The 24,499-nt window shown below is 47.3% G+C and overlaps 1 protein-coding gene across 1 annotated transcript in view; it reads left to right on the top strand.

Moving 5' to 3' along the window:
- slc6a5 (solute carrier family 6 member 5) overlaps positions 1-24,499 on the top strand; it is an 85,420-nt gene that overhangs the window by 7,810 nt on the left and 53,111 nt on the right. Inside the window, exons 3-7 of the mRNA XM_067993538.1 lie at positions 1,204-1,345; positions 2,112-2,244; positions 2,359-2,493; positions 6,730-6,833; positions 6,956-7,080. Of these exons, the coding sequence (XP_067849639.1) occupies positions 1,204-1,345; positions 2,112-2,244; positions 2,359-2,493; positions 6,730-6,833; positions 6,956-7,080 (639 nt within the window). The remainder of the gene's footprint in view (positions 1-1,203; positions 1,346-2,111; positions 2,245-2,358; positions 2,494-6,729; positions 6,834-6,955; positions 7,081-24,499) is intronic.

The following is a 24,499-nucleotide window of genomic DNA, read 5'->3' as shown; positions in this document are numbered from 1 at the left end:
GTGGTCTTGAAGAACTGTGCTAGAGTTAGCGTCCAACAAATTCCGCCAGACGCTGATATAAATCAACAGTTGGGGCAAAACTCTGCGGTATCTTCCAATCAATAACTTCACAAACTTTCTTGAGCTGTGCAGAGCTGCAATATTGCATTTGGGGCACCCTTTCACTGATTAGGCCATTTTTCAGGATGGTGAACCCAAGGTGTATCCATCAATATCACAACACAATCTGTGAAAAGAAGTGCCACAATTCTTTTAGAAATGCTTGACATTCCAAGATCTTCCTCTATGACAGAATTCAACACATCAAAGATGAAGACATCAAATAGGACGATGGACAACCTTGTCTCACTCTTTGTGAGATAGGCTCAGTGAATGTCCCATCAATCCTTACATGGATCTTGGACTTGGAACACATAACCTGAATAAAATCCAAGATTTGACCATGTAGACCCATAACTCGCAGCTTCTTCATGAGGGATGAATGAGGCACTGGGTTAAGTACTTTGCTAAAATCATGAAAACAACATAAGTGAGTATTCCACTGAGTCTATGATCTTCTCCAGTCTTGTATTAAGCCACAGCCAGCCCCATACATTCCTCATGAAGAAAGGATTCTAGCCTGTACTTTTTTGATTATATGCAGGCTCCAATTAATCCATTAGCGCCTCATGTAGAGGGTACTATGTAACACAGAGTGGTAGGTATTATGTAATTACACCATTCTACAGTGAATATCACACTGTGTTACTCCATACATACTACACTATCCTATGCATGCCTCAGGGACACATGATCTTTGTTTGTTTTAATTTAATATTTTTCATAGAATTAATTATATTAGGGATAAGAGTGATTTTACATTCTGATATGCCATAGAAGTACATTCCTGTAGCACTCGTGAATATAGAAAATGAAATCAAAGCCATTTAGTTTTGTTAATGACTTGAACAAGCGTTATATTAATGCATGCAATGTTAACTTTCATTCAGCTAACATATTAAATTATTTCTCAGCGCATTGATGTGAAGGAGATCCTTTGGACATTAAGGATTCTCTATAAACATTTCTTGTCTTCAGTGTCAGAGTTTTGTGAGACATAGTGATAACTCAAATGTTCACAAGTGATTTGGAGATTCAATAATACTAGTGACAAAAACAATGAAATTATTGAATGTATTAATTTCACTTTTCTTGTCCCAACAGATTCTTGTATAATTGGAGATACTAACAGTGTGCACATTAAAAACTCAACATTTTGCATTTCTGCCTTTCCCAACTTCACTATGGTGAATTACACCAAGCCAATAAACAAAACCTTTGTCAGCGGGAGTGAAGAATATTTCAAGTAAGAGGGCAGCTTAATGCGGAAGCTGTAATTTATTGTTAAATTGCAACATATGATCAGGATAATAAATGGAGGGAAGACAGTGAGGGAGGGAGGAAAAATGAAGGACCATCATTCTGGGTTCCTATCACAAGTTTCTGAGTGGTTGTCTTAAAAGCAACATTGGCAGAAACCTGGGAAACTACTAATGCAACCTGTCGGTTGAGGGATGGTGTGTGGCAGAACGGCAAAAGAAATGACTAAAAATGGGGGTGGGGGAAGAAATGAACAAAAAGTGCAGATTGCAAAGTTCCTCCAAAATAATAATTGTATGACCATTTTATTTCTGATAATGCAACCTTTGGTATACCTGTAATGGAAACTATTTTTGACATTTCATTCTATCCCAGTAATCTGTTTGCTTCCTGCCATTGGATTGATTCTCAAAGCTGTGAGAAACTAATGACAAGACTGTAAAGTAAAATAATACAATCAAACTTCGCTGGTTGTAAGACTCCAATATGCAGTAATATACCAAGATATACCTACAGTATGAAATCACGGGGATGGATTTAGTGATAATGTAAAACAGGTGATAGTGAATCAGCTATCATAAATCCATTCAATGTAAATAAAAATGGGGAGAGCTGTAAAACGGGCTGCCGTCTCGCTATCACATGATTTACACTATTGCACAACGTCAAGATCTACCCCTAGGTCTCTATATCCATTCATTTTCATTTCTAAACCATGTAGTGTTTTCATGATTGCTGTTATTTCTTCACAGGTACTTTGTGTTGAAAATTTCTGCCGGGATCGAACATCCTGGGGAAATACGGTGGCAGCTAGCACTGACTCTGTTATTGGCTTGGATAATTGTTTATTTATCCCTGGCGAAAGGAATAAAATCATCAGGAAAAGTGGGTCTCACTATACTTTCGTTTAGCGCTTTACTGTTCTTGTAATTTTACAGCAATTGGCAATATTCTTGACTGGAAATGAGTGAATGCAATTCCCCCCCTTTTTATTTGCAGGTTGTCTACTTCACAGCCACTTTTCCCTATGTTGTCCTCGTCATCCTCCTGATTCGAGGGATTACTCTGCCAGGTGCTGGAGATGGAATCTGGTACTTCATTACACCCAATTGGGATAAACTTAAGGAAGCCAAGGTGGGCAAGTTAATCAAGGCTATAAAATAGCTATGGTCAATTGTATAGAGTGTCGAAGGTAGGAATGCATGGTTTCACTAACGTTTAACTCTAAGAAGTGATTATGGAGATGGAGTTACCCAAGAAAACGCTCTTCATTCCTGTGCTCTGCAGGCCCTTCACTCACCTTTTCCTTTGGAGTGCTGTAGATCTTGCTGTAGGAAGACTCATGCATTGTTTAAAATGCATCGACTATATTGCTCATCAGAAAAGAGTTCGCTGTAAAGTGATCTTTAAGTGGAGTTCAGATACATATATTTAATAATTCTAGAGTAAACAGGTAAAGATAATGAAAAAGAAGAAACACTGAAGAATCATCAGTTAGAAGAAAAGCATTTGGAAGATACTTTAGAATGTTAAGTTTTTAGTACAATTCGCAATATTAATATAATCATCACATGACATGCCTAAACACATAATGGGAAACACATGTATTAATTCATCCCAAATTGTGGTGCGTCTGTAGAATGCACAGAATTTCTCTCATCATCCCATTGATTTTACTTCCCTTTGAATCTCCTCATGCCTCACTTCTTTCTCCCACTTGCCTCCACTACCACTCTTCCATGCTTTGCCTCTCTCACCATTGTGCCTCTGACGCCCCCTTAAGGCCACTGCATGTGTCTTAGAGTGCTCCTCCCAGCTAATGTGTTTCTGACTCCTCAACCCCGCCATCTTATATGCCACTGTATTAAATGGCGTGGATGATGCCCTTCCTACAGAATGAGACATCCAGGGAATACTGAATTTATGTCTGCGTTTCTTGTGCTATGAAATTGGACTATTGCTAATAGACTGATTCCCAACATGAGGAAAGCTGGGGTTGCTTTGCCTCCCAATAAGACTTCCCTGACTCTTTCTGACTGTTAAAATGATAGGAGGGAGCATCAATATGTAACATAGAGATGCAAATGTAACCAAAAGGAGAACTTGCTGAGGGACATTTTAGAGCACAGGTGGAGAGAGGCCAACTACTAGTGGCATGTGGATCACTGTCTGAATTCAAGAAAGGAGAGGAGGAAATGAGATGGAACATTAGAATGTACAGGACTGTGTCGTGCACCTGTCCGATCCCAGTGAACCACCCCAGGCTGCTCTTCACATAGTACTGGTGGAAGCTTAGCAGCAGGTCATCTGATAATCCTTTGAGTTGGTGACTGTTGAGTGCTGGATGACAAAAGTGTTTTAATCTTGACTACGGACAACTCTCACCTCAATGAGAACCACTTTTCATCATCAATACTGCAAATCTTCCACCTCTTTGTCTTATTGTTTTACATGTTATTTATAGTGTATATGCATGTGGGTACCTGTGTCACTGTATGTATGCCCCTGTGTATCACCATGTGTGTGCCGTTATACACATGCATATGCGTGCTTGTATGTGCATTATTATCTGTGTGCTTGTGTGCCTATGTGTCACTATATATGTGCATGCCTTTGTTTGTGTCACTATGCACGTGCAGACCTATGCGTGCCACTATATTTGCAGGTGAGTGTCACTATATGTGTACAAATGTGCCTGTGTCACTATGTGTGTGCCTGTTTAGGTATTACTATAGAACTGCCTGTTTAGGTATTACGAAAGAACTAACGAACTATCTGAATGTGTGCTCCCGGTGTGGAGTATCTCCCTCTGGAAGTTGCATAATGGAAAATTATGGGCATGTTCCCCATAAGTTTCCATCCATTAAAATTAATGTGTAGAAAATTGCAGCAAGTGCACCCACAATTTCCTGTGTTACGGGGTGAGAGTCCCTGCTGGTAGTGCACTTTTGGAAAGTCAGCCCTGAAATGCTTGTTTGGACATGTGTTACTAAGGGGTCGCTAATGCAGTAATAGTTGCCTGAAGCACTTTAGCCCCATTGCCCTGCAATATCAGACACGGGGGCTTGAGGACTATTCTATGTACTCAGCACATCCCCATGTGCTCAGCACATCCCCATTGTGTCTAGCTGGCATGCTAGGAGCCTGCACACTACATGTATTGAAGACTTATTCATTTATTTACTTAATGAGGAGAGGGGGGGCTCCCTATAATTTGACTGAAGTACCTGAGCAGCACTCAGACATTAAGTCCCTATTTGGAACAGACACTTCAAGGGAGGCTTGTGAAGGTGGAGGAAATATTTTGTTCTTGGGTGGAACCTCTCTTTTAATAGGGAGTACCCTTCATTTGTTGCATCTGTTTTTTTCTGACCTTCAGTGAAAAGCTGCATTTCCCACACTTTGTTTCCCTGCGTGCTGTAAACTTTATATCTCACTGGTACTTTCCTTTTGACTCCATTTCCAATCCATCCCTTCAGCTTGATCCTGAACTCTCCTCACCTTGATGTTTTAAGTGGAGGATTCTCAGTGACATTGAGAGGAGAGAAGACAGGTGGGACAGGCATTGGAGATTTTGCTTAATGTGATGATGTTTCGTTTTAAAATGAGGCCAACTCCATTCATTGTGATCTTGGCATTGGTGCTCTCTTCTGTGCCTCCCAGTTCAATGTAAAACAACCTGTAAGGGGTTAAATATTCGGGTTTATTTTGTAAAACAAAATACAGCACTGTGAGTAAAATACCACATGAGGGCAGCCTGAAACAGCTAGTGCTTTCACTGACTGCCGAGCCCGATAACTTCTGAACATTCAATCACATTTAAATGAAATTCAGTTTTCTTGTTTAATTTCCAATCTGCTGGACGAGATTCTGTTCCACAAATCAAGTCTTTTCCTTTAAGAGTGAACTGGTTGGAAACTTTGGGTCCTTGCTAAAAAAAAGTAGTATGTAAATTATAGAAAATATACAGAAGATTGCATTAACAAATGATATTAGCCTCTGTTTCAATTTAGAAGGGATTTCAACTGGTCAGTGTTCCTCCAGGACTTCACTGACAGCTGAGAAGGAGTAAGTTTTTAAATTGGAAACGTCAAAATTGGTACAAGTTGCCGTTCACTGGAAATATAAAGCAGTGCTCAGCAACTTTTTAATATTTCATTTTCTAATCACAGTGTTGTGTAAGGCCAGGAGGGAAAAACAAAGTAGGAATGTCCAGGCTGAGGAAATCAGTTGAAGAAAAGAGGTGATCTGCGTCAAAGGCAGAAGTGATGTCCAAAGTTGGCCAAGGAACCTGTGTCACCGTCTTGTGCTAGTTTCTCTTTGTGTCTATTCTACCACACGGTTTATTTGTCCTTTAATTTGCTGCTAGGAGTACAACTTTTGCTGATGACTTGGAATTGCTTTTTTAATGAACCATCTCTTATTAACTCGTTATTTCACATTTTCAGGATGTGTTCAGTGTCAATATTGGTAACTAAAGTACACAGAACTCCGGATAAACATATACCTGAACTATACATTGCATTCCAGCACGCCAAACCATTCCTGTTTCACTCCCATCAAGTGGAATATTTGATCCAAATTTGTAAGATTTAAATACTTTCTTTTCCAAGCACTAAGGGATTCTCAGTGACTCATTTCTATTTCTTTATTGGATCCCCTTTAAAAGTTGTAATTACGCCCTCCTCCTTATTAAACAGTATGGCCCATCTCCCCATCCCCAAAGGGTCAGTAAGTCCTGCAGTTCCTTCCCTTTACATGTCATCTCTCCTAATGGCCTGTGGAATTCCTCAAAATCGAATACAATGCTAAATAAATTCACTGACAGCAGCACATTGGACTGCGTTTTTATATCTTTTAATTATCATTTCATTGGCGATTAAATAGACCGTGGATCAAAAATTTCCAAAGAAGATTATTTGTATCTGGATGTGCTAGAAATCCTGCCTCCAGCATAAAATAATGTGGCAATCAGTTATGTGTTTATCAATATTAAATGATATCTAGACCCCAGTATTGTGCACAGAATATTGTGCATCCCTGATTTCCTTCACCCCACTTATTGTTGGCCATGCCTCACCTAGACCCTAAGCTCTAGAATTCCCTCCCTAAACATTTCTGCCTCTCCGCCTCTCTCGACTTTAAGATGCTCCTTAGAAACCTACCTCTTTGACCAAGCTTTTAGGTACCTGTCCTAAAATCTCCTGATATGGCTCAGTGGAATATTTTGTCCAATTACGCTCCTGTGAAGCGCCATGGGACGTTTTACTACGTTAAAGGCACTATAAAATGCAAGATTGCTCTTCTTGTTACAATAGAAGCTGCATTATTTTTTTAAAATCACAGTTTTGTCTCTATCTGCAATATTAGGTGTGGAAGGATGCTGCTACTCAGATTTTCTTTTCACTGTCTGCAGCCTGGGGAGGACTGATAACACTCTCCTCATACAACAAATTCCACAATAACATATACAGGTAAGCAGGAGGAACCCGTCCCATCTCGCCTTGCTCTGCGGGTTACAATTTCTGGTGGCAGGGCCATTCTGCCTGTGAGTGGCGCTCCCTTGTGACTGCTGCTTCTCTCTGCCTTCCTCCAGGGACACTCTGTTAGTGACATGTACCAACAGCGCCACAAGTGTCTTTGCGGGATTTGTCATCTTCTCCGTCATCGGATTCATGGCCAAGGAACTTAAAGTACCCATCACCGAGGTTGCGGATGAAGGTAATTTAAAAGCTAAATGTGGCAAGTACTTTTTTAAAACTTGTTTTTGTGTGCGCTAATGTTTACCAATTCTCGAAGGTGGTCATTCACCCCCCTGCTGGGAGATAAGTTCAAGGGGAGTCAGTCACCCTCCAGTACTGAAGTGACCATTCGTTTGTGGTCAATGTGACAGTGAGCGTCAGTGACTATGTGACTGTGAGGGGCATCACTTCTGAGTCCGATCCCATCCTCACCCAAAATCCACACACACGCAAATAACAACACACCCAAACATCCACACACACCCAAACATCCACACACACACACAAATAACAACACACAAACATCCACACACACACACACAAATAACAACACACAAACATCCACACACACCCAAACATCCACACACACACAAATAACAACACACCCAAACATCCACACACACCCAAACATCCACACACACACAAATAACAACACACCCAAACATCCACACACACACAAACATCCACACACACACAAACATCCACACACACACACACAAATAACAACACAGCCAAACATCCACACACACCCAAACATCCACACACACACAAATAACAACACACCCAAACATCCACACACACACAAACATCCACACACACACAAACATCCACACACACACAAACATCCACACACACACAAACATCCACACACACACACACAAATAACAACACACACAAACATCCACACACACACAAATAACAACACACCCAAACATCCACACACACACAAACATCCACACACACACAAACATCCACACACACCCAAACATCCACACACACAAACATCCACACACATCAACACAAATAACAACACACCCAAACATCCACACACACACAAACATCCACACACACACACAAAAATAACAACACACACAAACATCCACACACACACAAATAACAACACACCCAAACATCCACACACACATATAAACATCCACACACACACAAACAACAACACACACAAACATCCACACACACACAAACAACACACACACAAACATCCACACACACACAAACAACACACACACAAACATCCACACACACACACATCCACACACACACAAACAACAACACACACAAACAACAACACACACAAACATCCACACACACACAAACAACACACACACACACACAAATAACAACACACACAAACATCCACACACACACAAACAACAACACACACAAACATCCACACACACACAAACAACACACACACAAACATCCACACACACACAAACAACACACACACAAACATCCACACACACACAAACAACACACACACAAACATCCACACACACAAACATCCACACACACAAACATCCACACACACACAAACAACAACACACACAAACAACAACACACAAACATCCACACACACATATAACAACACACACAAACACCCACACACACAAACACCCACACACAAAACAAACATCCACACACACAAACAACAACATGCACAAAAATCCACACACACCCAATATCGACACACACACAAACAACAACACACAGATAAACATCCACACACACAAAAACAACACACACAAAGACCCACGCAAACACAAGCACCCACACACACATCCTCACACAAAAACAACAACACACACAACATCCACACACAGACAAACGTCCACACACAAAAACAACACACACAAACATCCTTACACCCCCAACATCCACACAAACCCCCAACATCCACACACACCCCCAACATCCACACACACCCCCAACATCCACACACACCCCCAACATCCACACACACACATACACCCACACACACAAACAACACACACAAACACCCACACACATACAAACAACCAGACACAAACAACAACACACACAAACACCCACGCACAAACACCCACACACATACAACACACACAAACACCCACACACACACAAACAACACACACACAAACACCCACAGACACACAAACATCCACACACACAAAAACACCCACACACACAACATCCACACACAGACAAACGTCCACACACAAACATCCTTACACACCCAACATCCACATACACACAAATATCCACACACACCTCCAACATCCACACACACACATACACCCACACAAACACCCACATACACACAAACACCCACACACAAACAATAACACACACATACACCCACACACATACACCCACACACACACAAACAACAACACACACAAACATCCACACGCACACACAAACAACAATACACACAAACATCCACACACACACAAACAACACACAAACATCCACACACACACAAACATCCACACACACACAAACACCCACACACACAAAAACATCAACACACACAAATACCTACAGACACACAAACATCCACACACACAAACAACAATTCACACAAACATCCACACACACAAACACACACACACAAACAACAACACAGACCCACACACACACAAACACCCACACACACAGAAACACCCACACACACAAACACCCACAGACACACAAACATCCACACAAACAAACATCCACACACACACAAACATCCACACACACAAACATCCACACACACACAAACACCCAGACACACAAAAACATCAACACACAAAATAACAAAACACACACAAACACCCACACACACACAAACATCCACTCACACACAAACATCCACACACACACAAACATCCACACACACAAACACCGACACACACAAAAACATCAACACACAAGCTCACACACACACACAAACATCCACACACAAAAAAACAACACACACACAAACACCCACACACCCAACATCCACACACGCACAAACACCCACACACGCACAAACACCCACACACGCACAAACACCCACACACACCCAATATCCACACACACACACACAAACAACAACACCCAGACAAATATCCACACACAAACATCCATACACACAAAAACAACAACACACACAAAGACCCACACAAACACAAGCACCCACATCCACACAGACAAACATCCACACACACAAACAACAACACACACAAACATCCACACATACAAACAACAATACACACAAACACCCACACACACACAAACAACAATACACACAAACACCCACACACACACAAACAACAACACACACAAACATCCACACACACAAAAACATCAACACACACAAACATCCACAGACACACAAACATCCACACACACAAACAACAACACACACAAACACCCACAGACACATAAACATCCACACACACAAACAACAACACACACAAACACCCACAGACACACAAACACCCACAGACACACAAACAACAACACACACAAACATCCACACACACAAAAACATCAACACACACAAACACCGACAGACACACAAACATCCACACACACAAACAACAACCCACACAAACACCCACAGACACACAAACATCCACACACACAAACAACAACACACACAAACACCCACAGACACACAAACACCCACAGACACACAAACATCCACACACACACACAAACACCAACACACACACACAAACACCGACAAACACAAAAACATCAACACACAAGCACCCACACACACAAAAAAACAACACATACACAAACACCCACACACCCAATATCCACACATACCCACACACACACACACACACAAACAATGACACCCAGACAAATATCCACACACAAACATCCATACACACAAAAACAACAACACACACAAAGACCCACACAAACACAAGCACCCACATCCACACAAACATCCACACACACAAACAACAACACACACAAACATCCACACACACACAAACAACAACACACACACAAACAACAACACACACACAAACATCCACACACACACAAACAACACACACACAAACAACAACACACACGCAAACAACAACTCCCACACAAACACCCACACACATACAAACAACACACACACAAACAACAACACACACAAACATCCACACACACAAACAAAAACACACACACAAATATCCACACACACACAAACACCCACACACACAAAAACATCAACACACAAAATAACAACACAAACACAAACACCCACACACACACAAACATTCACACACACACACACACAAACACCAACAAACACAAATACTGACACACATAAAAACATCATCACACAAGCACCCACACACATACAAACATCCACACACACAAAAACAACACACACACAAACACCCACACACCCAACATCCAGACACACACAAACACCCACACACACACAAACACCCACACACACACAAACACAAATATCCAAACAGCCACACACACACACACACAAACAACAACACCCAGACAAACATCCACACACACACAAACAACAACACACACAAAGACCCACACAAACACAAGCACCCACATCCACACAGACAAATATCCACACACACCCCCAACATCCACACAAACCCCCAACATCCACACACACCCCCAACATCCACACACACCCTCAACATCCACACACACCCCCAACATCAACACACACCCTCAACATCCACACACACCCCCAACATCCACACACACCCTCAACATCCACACACACCCCCAACATCAACACACACCCTCAACATCCACACACACCCCCAACATCAACACACACCCTCAACATCCACACACACCCTCAACATCCACACACACCCCCAACATCAACACACACCCTCAACATCAACACACACCCCCAACATCAACACACACCCTCAACATCAACACACACCCCCAACATCAACACACACCCCCAACATCAACACACACCCCCAACATCAACACACACCCCCAACATCAACACACACCCTCAACATCAACACACACCCCCAACATCAACACACACCCCCAACATCAACACACACCCTCAACATCAACACACACCCCCAACATCAACACACACCCCCAACATCAACACACACCCCCAACATCAACACACACCCTCAACATCAACACACACCCTCAACATCCACACACACCCTCAACATCAACACACCCCCAACATCAACACACACCCCCAACATCAACACACACCCCCAACATCAACACACACCCCCAACATCAACACACACCCCCAACATCAACACACACCCTCAACATCAACACACCCCCAACATCAACACACACCCCCAACATCAACACACACCCTCAACATCAACACACACCCTCAACATCCACACACACCCTCAACATCCACACACACCCTCAACATCAACACACCCCCAACATCAACACACACCCCCAACATCAACACACACCCTCAACATCAACACACACCCCCAACATCAACACACACCCCCAACATCCACACACACCCAACATCCACACACACCCCCAACATCAACACACACCCTCAACATCCACACACACCCTCAACATCAACACACACCCTCAACATCAACACACACCCTCAACATCAACACACACCCCCAACATCAACACACACCCCCAACATCCACACACACCCAACATCAACACACACCCCCAACATCAACACACACCCTCAACATCAACACACACCCCCAACATCAACACACACCCTCAACATCAACACACACCCCCAACATCCACACACACCCTCAACATCAACACACACACCCCAACACAACACACACCCCCAACATCCCACACACACCCCCAACATCAACCACACACACCCCCAACATCCACCACACCCCCACAACAACACACACAACCCCCAACATCAACACACACCCCCAACATCCACACCCACCCACCCCCCACACCCACACACACCCCCCACATCAACACACCACCCCAACATCACACACCCCCCCAACATACACACACACCCCCAACACCAACACACACCCCCCCACCCAACACACACCCCCCAACATCACACACCCCCCCAACATACACACACACCCCCACATCAACCCACACCCCCAACAACACACACCCCCCCAACATCAACACACACCCCCAACAACACACACACCCCCAACATCAACACACACCCCCAACATCCACACACACCCCCAACATCCACACACACCCCCAACATCAACACACACCCCCACACACACACACACCCACACACACACACCCCCAACACCCACCCACCCCACAACACACACACACCCCCAACATCCACACACACCCCCAACCACCACACACACCCCCAACATCAACACACACCCCCAACATCACCACACACACCCCAACATCCACACACACCCCCAACATCCACACACACCACCCAACATCAACACACACCCCCAACATCCACACACACCCCCACATCACCACACACCCCACCAACCACACCCCCCCAACATCAACCCACACCACCCAACATCCACACACACCCCCACCACACACCCACACCCAACATCCACACACACACCCCCACATCAACACACCCCCAACATCCAACACACCCCCAACATCAACACACACCCTCCACATCACACACACACCCCCAACATCACACACACCCCCAACATCCACACACACCCCCAACATCACACACACCCCCCCAACATCCACACACACCCCCAACATCCCACACACACCCCAACATCAACACCACACCCCCACATCAACACACCCCCCCCCACAACACACACCCCAACACCACACACCCCCACCACCACACACACCCCCAACATCAACACACACCCCCCAACACAACCACACCCCCCCAACATCCACACACACCCCAACACCACACACACCCCCAACACAACACACACCCCCAACAACAACACACCCACCCCCCAACATCAACACACACCCCCAACACCCACACACCCCACCAACACACACACACCCCCAACATCACACACACACCCACATCCACCACAACACCCCCACAACACACACCCCCCAACATCAACACACCCCCCCCAACAACACACACCCACAACACAACACACACCCCCAACATCACACACACCCCCCCAACATACACACACACCCCCAACATCCACACACCCCCACAACACACACACACAACCCCCACACCAACACACACCCCCAACATACCACACACCCTCACATCCACACACCCCCACATCCACACACACACCCAACATACACACACACCCCCAACATCACACACACACCCTCAACATACACACACACCCCCAACATCAACTCACACCCCCCAACATACACACAAACCCTCAACATCAACACACACCCCCCACATCAACACACCCCCCCCAACATACACACACACCCTCAACATCCACACACACACCCAAACATACACACACACCCCCAACACAACACACACCCTCAACATACACCACACACCCCCAACATCACACACCACCCTCAACATCCACACACACCACTCCAACATACACACACACCCCCAACATCAACACACACCCTCAACATACACACACACACCCCCAACATCAACACACACACCCAACATCAACACCACACCCTCAACATCACACACCACCCCCAACATCAACACACACCCCCCAACAACACACACACCCTCAACATCCACACACACACCCACAACATCACACACACACCCCCAACATCAACACACACCCTCAACATACACACCCACCACCCCCAACCATCAACACACACCCCTCAACATACCACACACCCTCAACATCAACACACACACCCCCAACATCAACACACACCCTCACATCAACACACACCCCCAACATCACACACCCACACCCCCCCACATCACAAACACACCCAACATCACACACACACCCCCCAACAACAACACAAACACCCCCCAACATCAACACACACACCCTCAACATCAACACACACCCTCAACATCAACACACACCCTCAACATCAACACACACCCTCAACATCAACACACACACCCTCAACATCACCACACACCCTCAACATCAACACACACCCTCAACATCACACACACCCAACATCAACACACACCCCCAACATCAACACACACCCCAACATCACACACCCAACAACACACCCTCAACATCAACACACACACCAACATCAACACACACCCTCAACATCAACACACACCCCCAACATCCACACACACCCTCAACATCACACACACAACCAACACCACACACACCCCCAACATCAACACACACACCCCAACATACACACACACCCTCAACACAACACACACACCCAACATACACACACACCCCAACATCAACACACACCCTCAACATACACACACACCCCCAACATACACACACACCCCTCAACATCCACACACACCCCCAACATCCACACACACCCTCACATCAACACACACACCCAACATCAACACACACCCTCAACATCCACACACACCCTCAACATCCACACACACCCTCAACACACACACACCCCCAACATAACACACCACCCCCAACATACACACACACCCCCAACACAAACACACACCCCCAACATACACACACACCCCCAACATCAACACACACCCCCAACATCAACACACACACCCCACATCAACACACACCCCCAACATCCACACACACCCCCAACATCCACACACACACCCCAACATCAACACACAACCCTCAACATCACACACACACACCCAACATCAACACACACCCCCAACATCCACACACACCCTCAACATCACACACACACCCAAACAATCCACACACACACACCCCAACATCCACACACACCCCCAACATCACACACACCCTCAACATCAACACACACACCCAACATCCACACACACCCCCAACATACACACACACCCCTCAACATCAACACACACCCCAACATCCACACACACCCCCAACATCAACACACCTCACCAACATCACACACCCAACATCACACACACCCTCAACATCAACACACACACCCAACATCCACACACACCCCCAACATCCACACACACATCCCAACATCAACACACACCCCTCAACATCAACACACTACCCCCAACATCCACAAACACCCCCCAACATCAACACACACCCCTCAACATCACACACACACCCTCAACATCAACACACACACCCCAACATCAACACACACCCCCAACATCAACACACACCCCCAACATCAACACACACACCCCCAACATCAACACACACCCCCAACATCACACACACACCCCCAACATCAACACACCCCCCCCAACATCAACACACACCCTCAACATCCACACACACCCCCAACATCAACACACACCCTCAACATCAACACACACCCCCAACATCAACACACACCCCCCCAAACATACACACACACCCTCAACATCACACACACCCCAACATCAACACACACCCCCAACATCAACACACCCCCCCAACATACAACACACACCCTCACATCCACACACACCCTCACATCAACACACCACCCTCAACATCAACACACACAACCTACATCACACACACCTACCCCCAACATAAACACACACACCCCCAACATCAACACACCCCCCAACATACACACACCCCACTCAACACACACCCCCAACATCAACACACCCCCCCAACATACACACACACCCTCAACATCCACACACACACACAACATAACACACACACCCCAACATCAACACACACACCTCAACATACACACACCACCCCCAACATCCACACACACCCTCAACATCCACACACACACCCAACATACACACACACCCCCAACATCAACACACACCCTCAACATACACACACACCCTCAACATCAACACACACCCCAACATACACACAAACCCTCAACATCAACACACACCCCAACATCACACAACCCCCCAACATACACACACATCCCTCAACATCACACACACACCCAACATACACACACACCCCCAACATCAACACACAACCCTCCAACATACACACACACCCCCACATCAACACACACCCTCAGACATACACACACACCCTCAACATCAACACACACACCCCAACATCACACACACCCTCAACATCAACACACACCTCCCAACATACACACAACACCCCCGAACATCAACACACACCCTCAACATACACACACACCCTCAACATCAACACACACCCCCCAACATCAACACACAATCCCTCAACATACACACACACCCTCAAACATCAACACACTAACACCCTCCACATCAACACACACACCCTCAACATCAACACACACACCCTCAACATCAACACACACCCCCAACATCAACACACACCCTCAACATCACACACACACCCCAACATCAACACACACCCTCAACATCAACACACACCCCTCAACATCAACAACACACCCCCAACATCAACACACACCCTCAACATCAACACACACCCTCAACATCAACACACACAGCCCCCAACATCACACACACACCCCTCAACATCAACACACACCCTCAACATCAACACACACCCTCAACATCAACACACACCCTCAACATCAACACACACCCTCAACATCAACACACACCCTCAACATCAACACACACCCTCAACATCAACACACACCCAACATCAACACACACACCCCCAACATCAAACACACACACCCTCAACATCAACACACACCCTCAACATCAACACACACCCAACATCACACATCAACATCACACCACTCTATCACTTCACACACACACCCCCAACATCCACACACACCCTCAACATCAACACAACACAACCAACATCCAACATCACCCCCAACATCAATCACACACCACCCAACTTACACACAGATACACCGCTCAACATCAACACACACACCCAACATAGCACACACACCCCCAACATCAAATCCACACACACCCTCAACATCAACACACACCCTCAACATCAACACACACCCTCAACATCCACACACACCCTCAACATCCACACACACCCTCAACATCAACACACACCCTCAACATCAACACACACCCTCAACATCAACACACACCCCAACATCAACACACACCCCCAACATCCACACACACCCTCAACATCAACACACACCCTCAACATCAACACACACCCTCAACATCCACACACACCCCCAACATCAACACACACCCTCAACATCAACACACACCCCCAACATCAACACACACCCCCAACATCAACACACACCCTCAACATCAACACACACCCCCAACATCCACACACACCCCCAACATCAACACACACCCTCAACATCAACACACACCCAACATCAACACACACCCTCAACATCAACACACACCCAACATCAACACACACCCCCAACATCAACACACACACCCAACATCCACACACACCCTCAACATCAACACACACCCCCAACATCAACACACACCCCCAACATCAACACACACCCTCAACATCAACACACACCCCCAACATCAACACACACCCCAACATCAACACACACCCCCAACATCAACACACACACCCAACATCCACACACACCCTCAACATCAACACACACCCCCAACATCAACACACACCCCCAACATCCACACACACCCCCAACATCAACACACACCCCCAACATCAACACACACCCCCAACATCAACACACACCCCAACATCAACACACCCCCCCAACATCAACACACACAATCAACATCCACATACACCCCCAACATCCACACACACCCCCAACATCAACACACACCCAACATCAACACACACCCTCAACATCAACACACACCCAACATCAACACACACCCCCAACATCAACACACACCCCCAACATCAACACACACCCCCAACATCCACACACACCCCCAACATCAACACACATCCCCAACATCCACACACACCCCCAACATCAACACACACCCCCAACATCAACACACAACCAACATCCACACACACCCCCAACATCAACACACACCCAACATCAACACACACCCTCAACATCAACACACACCCCCAACATCAACACACCCTCAACATCAACACACACCCTCAACATCCACACACACCCCCAACATCAACACACACCCCCAACATCAACACACACCCTCAACATCAACACACACCCTCAACATCCACACACACCCCCAACATCCACACACACCCCCAACATACACACACACCCCCAACATACACACACACCCCAACATCAACACACACCCAACATCCACACACACCCCCAACATCAACACACACCTCCAACATCAACACACACCCCAACATCAACACACACCCAACATCCACACACACCCCAACATCAACACACACCCTCAACATCCAACACACACCCCCAACATCCACACACACCCTCAACATCAACACACACCCCCAACTCAACACACACCCAACATCACACACACCCCAACATCAACACACACCCCAACATCAACACACACCCCCAACATCAACACACACCCCAACATCCACACACACCTCCAACATCAACACACACCCCAACATCAACACACACCCCAACATCAACACACACCCCCAACATCATCACACACCCCCAACATCCACACACACCCCAAACATCAACACACACCCCAACATCAACACACACCCAACATCAACACACACCCCCAACATCAACACACACCCTCAACATCAACACACACCCAACATCAACACACACCCTCAACATCAACACACACCCCAACATCAACACACACCCCCAACATCAAAACACACCCCAACATCAACACACACCCCCAACATCAACAACACACCCTCAACATCAACACACACCCCAAATATCAACACACACCCTCAACATCACACACACCCAACATCAACACACACCCCCAACATCAACACACACCCTCAACATCAACACACACACCCAACATCCACACACACCCCCAACATCAACACACACCCCCAACATCCACACACACCCCCAACATCAACACACACCCCCAACATCCACACACACCCCCAACATCAACACAAACCCCCAACTTCCACACACACCCTCAACATCAACACACACCCCCAACATCAACACACACCCCCAACATCAACACACACCCCAACATCAACACACACCCCCAACATCCACACACACCCCAACATCAACACACACCCCCCAACATCCACACACACCCCCAACATCAACACACACCCCCAACATCCACACACACCCCCAACATCAACACACACCCTCAACATCAACACACACCCTCAACATCAACACACACCCCCAACATCCACACACACCCTCAACATCAACACCCCCCCCAACATCCACACACACCCCCAACATCCACACACACCCCCAACTTCCACACACACCCCCAACATACACACACACCCCCAACATCAACACACACCCCCAACATACACACACCCCCAACATCAACACACACACCCCCAACATACACACACCCTCAATATCAACACACACCCCCAACATACACACACCCCCAACATCAACACACACCCCCAACATCAACACACACCCCCAACATACACACACCCTCAACATCAACACACACCCCCAACATCAACACACACCCCCAACATCAACACACACCCCCAACATCACACACACCCCCAACATCAACACACACACCCCCAACATACACACACCCTCAACATCAACACACACCCCAACATACACACACCCTCAACATCAACACACACCCCACACATACACACACCCCCAACATCAACACACACCCCCAACATCAACACACACCCCCAACATACACACACCCTCAACATCCACACACACCCCCAACATACACACACACCCCCAACATACACACACACCCCCAACATACACACACACCCCCAACATCAACACACACCCCAACATCAACACACACCCCAACATCAACACACACCCCCAACATCAACACACACCCCCAACATACACACACCCTCAACATCAACACACACCCTCAACATCCACACACACCCCCAACATACACACACACCCCCAACATACACACACACCCCCAACATACACACACACCCCCAACATCAACACACACCCCAACATCACAAACACCCCCAACATCAACACACACCCCCAACATCAACACACACCCTCAACATCAACACACACCCTCAACATCAACACACACCCTCAACATACACACACACCCCAACATCAACACACACCCCAACATACACACACCCCCAACATCAACACACACCCCCAACATACACACACCCCCAACATCAACACACACCCCCAACATCAACACACACCCCCAACATCCACACACCCTCAACATCCACACACACCCTCAACATCCACACACACCCCCAACATCCACACACACCCCCAACATCCACACACACCCCAACATCAACACACACCCCAACATCCACACACACCCCCAACATCAACACACACCCCCAACATCAACACACACCCTCAACTTCCACACACACCCCAACATCAACACACACCCCCAACATCAACACACACCCCAACATCAACACACACCCCCAACATCAACACACACCCCAACTTCACACACACCCCACTTCCACACACACCCTCAACATCCACAACACCCCCAACATCAACACACACCCCCAACATCACACACACCCCTAACATCCACACACACCCCCAACATCACACACACCCCACAACATCAACACACACCCTCAACTTCCACACACACCCCCAACATCAACACACACCCCCAACATCAACACACACCCTCAACTTCCACACACACCCCAACATCAACACACACCCCAACATCAACACACACCCTCAACATCACACACACCCCAACATCAACACACACCCTCAACTTCCACACACACCCTCAACATCACACACACCCTCAACATCCACACACACCCCAACACACACACACCCTCACATCACACACACCCTCAACATCCACACACACCCCAACATCAACACACACCCCAACTTCAACACACACCCTCAACATCCACACACACCCCCAACATCACACACACCCTCAACATCCACACACACCCTCAACATCCACACACACCCCCAACATCCACACACACCCACAACATCCACACACACCCCAACAACACACCCCCAACACACACACACCCCAACTTCCACACACACCCCCAACATCCACACACACCCCCAACATCACACACACCCCAACATCACACACACCCCCAACATCAACACACACCCTCAACATCCACACACACCCTCAACATCACACACACCCCCAACATCAACACACACCCCCAACATCCACACACACCCCAACATCAACACACACCCCCAACATCACACACACCCCAACATCAACACACACCCCCAACATCAACACACACCCTCAACATCCACACACACCCCCAACATCAACACACACCCCAACATCAACACACACCCCCAACATCAACACACACCCCAACATCCACACACACCCCCAACATCACACACACCCTCCAACATCCACACACACCCCCAACATCCACACACACCCTCAACATCAACACACACCCTCCAACATCCACACACACCCCCAACATCAACACACACCCTCAACTTCACACACACCCCCAACATCAACACACACCCCAACATCCACACACACCCCCAACATCAACACACACCCCCAACATCCACACACACCCTCAACTTCCACACACACCCCAACATCCACACACACCCTCCAACATCAACACACACCCTCAACATCAACACACCCCCAACATCAACACACACCCCAACATCAACACACACCCCCAACATCAACACACACCCCCAACATCAACACACACCCTCAACATCAACACACACCCCAACATCAACACACACCCTCAACATCACACACACCCTCAACATCAACACACACCCCAACATCACACACACCCCAACATCAACACACACCCCAACTTCCACACACCCCCCAACATCCACACACACCCTCAACATCCACACACACCCTCAACATCACACACACCCCCAACATCAACACACACCCCCAACATCACACCACCCCAACATCAACACACACCCCCAACATCAACACACACCCCCAACATCACACACACACCCCAACATCCACACACACCCCAACATCCACACACACCCTCCAACTTCCACACACACCCTCAACATCCACACACACCCCCAACATCAACACACACCCTCAACATCCACACACACCCCAACATCAACACACACCCTCAACATCCACACACACCCCAACATCAACACACACCCTCAACTTCCACACACACCCCTCAACATCAACACACACCCCCAACATCAACACACACCCTCAACATCCACACACACCCCCAACATCAACACACACCCTCAACATCCACACACACCCCCAACATCAACACACACCCCAACATCAACACACACCCCAACATCAACACCCCCAACATCCACACACCCCCAACATCACACACACCCCAACATCCACACACACCCCAACATCACACACACCCCCAACATCAACACACCCCCAACATCCACACACACCCCCAACATCAACACACACCCCAACATCCACACACCCCAACATCACCACACCCCAACTTCACACACACCCCAACATCCACACACACCCCAACATCAACACACACCCCCAACATCCACACACACCCCCAACATCAACACACACCCTCAACATCACACACACCCCAACATCACACACACCCTCAACATCCACACACACCCCCAACATCACACACACCCTCAACATCAACACACACCCCCAACATCACACACACCCCAACATCACACACACCCTCAACATCCACACACACCCCAACATCCACACACACCCCAACATCACACACACCCCAACATCAACACACACCCCAACATCCACACACACCCCCAACATCAACACACACCCTCACATCACACACACCCCCAACATCAACACACACCCAACTTCCACACACACCCCAACATCCACACACACCCCCAACATCCACACACACCCTCAACATCCACACACACCCCAACATCAACACACACCCCCCAACATCAACACACACCCCCCAACATCCACACACACCCCCAACATCACACACACCCAACATCAACACACACCCCCAACATCACACACACCCCAACATCAACACACACCCTCAACATCAACACACACCCAACATCCACACACACCCCAACATCAACACACACCCCCAACATCACACACACCCCCAACATCAACACACACCCCCAACATCAACACACCCCCAACATCAACACACACCCCCAACATCAACACACACCCCCAACATCCACACACACCCTCAACATCCACACACACCCCCAACATCCACACACACCCCCAACATCCACACACACCCCCAACATCCACACACACCCTCAACATCACACACACCCCCAACATCAACACACACCCCCAACATCACACACACCCTCAACATCCACACACACCCCCAACATCCACACACACCCAACATCCACACACACCCCCAACATCCACACACACCCTCAACATCAACACACACCCCCAACATCAACACACACCCCAACATCCACACACACCCTCAACATCAACACACACCCCCAACATCCACACACACCCCCAACATCACACACACCCCCAACATCAA

The sequence above is a fragment of the Heptranchias perlo genome, chromosome 12, assembly GCF_035084215.1.
Source record: "Heptranchias perlo isolate sHepPer1 chromosome 12, sHepPer1.hap1, whole genome shotgun sequence".
Lineage (NCBI taxonomy): Eukaryota > Metazoa > Chordata > Chondrichthyes > Hexanchiformes > Hexanchidae > Heptranchias > Heptranchias perlo.
The sequence above is the reverse complement of the archived record's forward strand: the minus strand, read 5'-3'. Positions and strand labels throughout refer to the sequence as shown.